Here is a 2,989-nt window from a genome sequence, read left to right as displayed (position 1 = left end):
TCCCCCCCAAGACAAGGAGTCTCCTGTCTCTGTCTTTGTCTGCCGTTTGAATCTGCTGCTGCTGCTGCTGTTTGTGTTGGTGGTGGTGGTGGTGGTGGTGGTGACCTTGCTGCTGTTGTTTTGGTGGTGGTGTTGGTTTTGCTGCTGCAGCTGTTGCTGCTGCTGTTTTAGCTGCTGCTGCTGCTGTTGCTGCTGCTAGGGCTGCTGCCCCGGCTTTGCGCTGGTGCTGCTGTTGCTGTTGCTGCTGCTGCTGTTGCTGCTGCTGCTGCTGCTGCTGCTGCTGCACCGGCTTTGTCTGGTGGCGATGCTGCTGCTGTCCTCGCCGATCCCTCGGTTGCTGCTGCTGCTGCTGCTGCTGCTTTTTCTATTTCATATAATGAGCAGCTAGGGGAGCGCCCGATACCGTTGCAGCAGCAGCAGCAGCAACTCCAGCTGCTGCTGCTGCTGCTGCTGCTGCTGCTGCTGCTACTCTTGCTGCTGCTCAATGCCACCAGCTGATGCTGATGCTGCTGTTGCTGCTGTTCTCGCTGCTGATACACTTTTGCTGCTGGTATTCGTATGTTGTTGCTGCTGCAGTTGCTGCTGCAGTTGCTGCTGCAGTTGCTGCTGCAATTGCTGCTGCAGTTGCTGCTGACTTTTGAGGTGTTAGCGGCACTATGCTGCTGGAGTTGTGTCGCTTGCTGCAGCAGCTGCTGCTGCTGCTGCTGCTTCTGCTGCTGCTGCTGCTGCTGCTGCTGCTGCTGCTGGTCAAGGCATCGAGGGCCCTCCGGTCTGGTCGCAACCGCTGCAGCCGCAGCAGCAGCAGCAGCAACAGCAGCAACAGCAACAGCAGGGCCTCACAACCCCACAACACGAGTGAAAGACAAATAAAAACAAAAAGCTGAACGAAGACACCTCAAGGAGTTGGAATCCAACGGCAGCAGCAGCAGCAGCAGCAGCAGCAGCAGCGGCGGCGGGCTGCTGCTGCTGCTGCTGTTGCTGCTGCTGCTGCTGCTGCTGCTGCTGCAACTGCAGCCGGAACGAAAGCTCTTTGCGGCTAAATTTGTTCTCTTATTTAATTAAATAAAGAATTTTCATTTATTGTCTTAATCTGTTCTCTATAAGACAACAGACAGCCCTGCTGCTGCTGCTGCTGCTGCTGCTGCTGCTGCTGCAGCAGCAGCGGACCGGGCCAGCAGCAGCAGAGGCTTGGGTGCTGCTGCAGCAGCAGCAGCAGAAAGAGTATAAATTATAGGAGAAAAGCAGCCTTTAGACCATTTTTCTGAATCTCGTGAAATAAATAAAACTAAAAATATATAAATTAATTTTAATTGAATAAATTTACACAAAAAAAAAAACAAAACACCAAAGGCGGGGGAAGCGGCGGCCGGAGCGGTGAGAACGACCGAACGAGGTGTACATACACCTGAAGTGTGCATACATTTTTCAGTGTCTTTTCAATGTTTAATATATTTAAATTACCTCTTTTTACTTTATTAAAGAGATAATTATATTCTGCTGCAGTGATTGCTGAGGTGTATGTACACCTGAAACAGCCCCCGTGTGTCGCTCCCTCACCCGTTTCTTTGTTTTTGTTTGTTTCTTTCTTTCCTTTGTCTCTCGGCTCACATGGACTTCTCCTTTTTCTTTAGCAGTTTCACCTCCTCTCGGGGTGTCTGTCCACCTCCTCTTTGATGCGGGGCCCCTTCTCGCGGCCGCAGCAGCAACAGCAGCAGCAGCAGCAGCAGCAACAGCAGCAGCAGCAACAGAAAACGCACCCTTCGCCAGCTCTCCTCAGACATGAAGGTACACCGTCCTCTCCCCGATGCATGCATGCACAGAGTCGTCTTCCCAGGGGGCCCCCCGGGGGCCCCCTGTGGGGCCCCCCGGGGGCCCCCCTCGGGGGCCCCCTGAGGGGCCCCCAGCGCTTGTTTCAGGGCAGGGGGTGAAGCGTGAAGTGTATACGCAGCCCCAGCCTTCTCCCTCTCTACCTGAGCTTCGCTTGGGGGGCCCCCAAGACCCCCTGCCGAGGCACCTGCTGCAGCCGCAGATGCCTCATGTTAATCGGGGGCCCCCGGGGGGCCCCCTAGAGGGTTCAAACGACGAGGGGGGCCCCCCAAAGCCACACCAGTACCCTATTGACTCTACCAGCATCTTAATGGCTCCCCACAGGCCCTCTCAAGAACATAGCAAACAGAAAGGGGCAACGGGGGGCCCCCAGGGGGGCCCCCCTGGGGGCCCCCAAGGGGGGCCCCATAGGGCCCAGTCGGGGGCCCTCGGGGAGGCTCAGGGGGGCCCCCAGGGTTCGAGCTGCTGCAGGCAGGTGATGAGAGAGGAGGAACTGCTGCAGCTGCCTGTGCAGCAGGTGCTGCTGCTGCTGCCGCCTGCAGCAGCAGCAACAGTACGCGAGGCCCTGCAGCAGCTGCTGCATCCTGGGGAGTATAGAGAAGCAGCAGAACTATCCCTTGACCGGAAAGGTTGCTGCTGCCGCTGCTGCTGCAGCAACAGCAGCAGCAGCAGCAGCAGCAGCAACAGCAACAGCAGCAGCAGCAGAGGAGCTCTGCTGCAGCAGCCCGAGAATTGTGCATTCTGTAATACCAAGGAGGGCCCCCAGCAGCAGCAGCAGCAGCAGCAGCGGCAGCAGCAGCTTGGGGGCCCCCAGGGTAAACGAGAGGTTTCTTATGATGGAGGGGGGCCCCCCTCCTCTGCTGCGTATGTTAATATAAACCCGCCGCAGCTGAGGGGGCCCCCTGAAGAGGGGCCCCCTCAGTGCCCTGCGCTGCAGCAGCAGCAGCAGCAGCAGCAGCAGCAGCAGCAACCAACTGAGCCGCCTGCTACTCAAAAGCAGCAGCAGCAGCAACAGCAACAGCAACAGCAACAACAATGGCGGCAGCAGCTGCTGCAGCAGGAGCAGCAGCAGCAACAGCAGCAACAGCAGCAGCAGCAGAAGCAAGAACAACAGCAAGACCACCGCCACCACCACCAGCAGCACCAAGAGAATCATCATCAT

General features: G+C 57.3%; 2 protein-coding genes across 2 annotated transcripts in view; one reads left to right on the top strand and one right to left on the bottom strand.

Moving 5' to 3' along the window:
* Window positions 1–1,422, bottom strand: part of EMH_0032780 (uncharacterized protein) — a gene marked incomplete at both ends in the record, with an annotated part of 4,274 nt that extends 2,852 nt beyond the window's left edge. Inside the window, 3 exons of the mRNA XM_013494671.1 lie at window positions 3–313; window positions 636–784; window positions 1,404–1,422. Coding sequence (XP_013350125.1) covers window positions 3–313; window positions 636–784; window positions 1,404–1,422 — 479 coding nt within the window. The remainder of the gene's footprint in view (window positions 1–2; window positions 314–635; window positions 785–1,403) is intronic.
* Window positions 1,423–1,673: 251 nt separating this feature from the next.
* EMH_0032770 (uncharacterized protein) overlaps window positions 1,674–2,989 on the top strand; it is a gene marked incomplete at both ends in the record, with an annotated part of 4,225 nt that continues 2,909 nt past the window's right edge. Inside the window, 2 exons of the mRNA XM_013494670.1 lie at window positions 1,674–1,785; window positions 1,917–2,642. Of these exons, the coding sequence (XP_013350124.1) occupies window positions 1,674–1,785; window positions 1,917–2,642 (838 nt within the window). The remainder of the gene's footprint in view (window positions 1,786–1,916; window positions 2,643–2,989) is intronic.

This window comes from Eimeria mitis, genomic scaffold (genome assembly GCF_000499745.2).
Source record: "Eimeria mitis Houghton genomic scaffold, Emh_scaff1243, whole genome shotgun sequence".
NCBI classification, from domain to species: domain Eukaryota; phylum Apicomplexa; class Conoidasida; order Eucoccidiorida; family Eimeriidae; genus Eimeria; species Eimeria mitis.
Note: the sequence above shows the minus strand (reverse complement) of the source record. Positions and strands in the feature narration are given on the sequence as shown.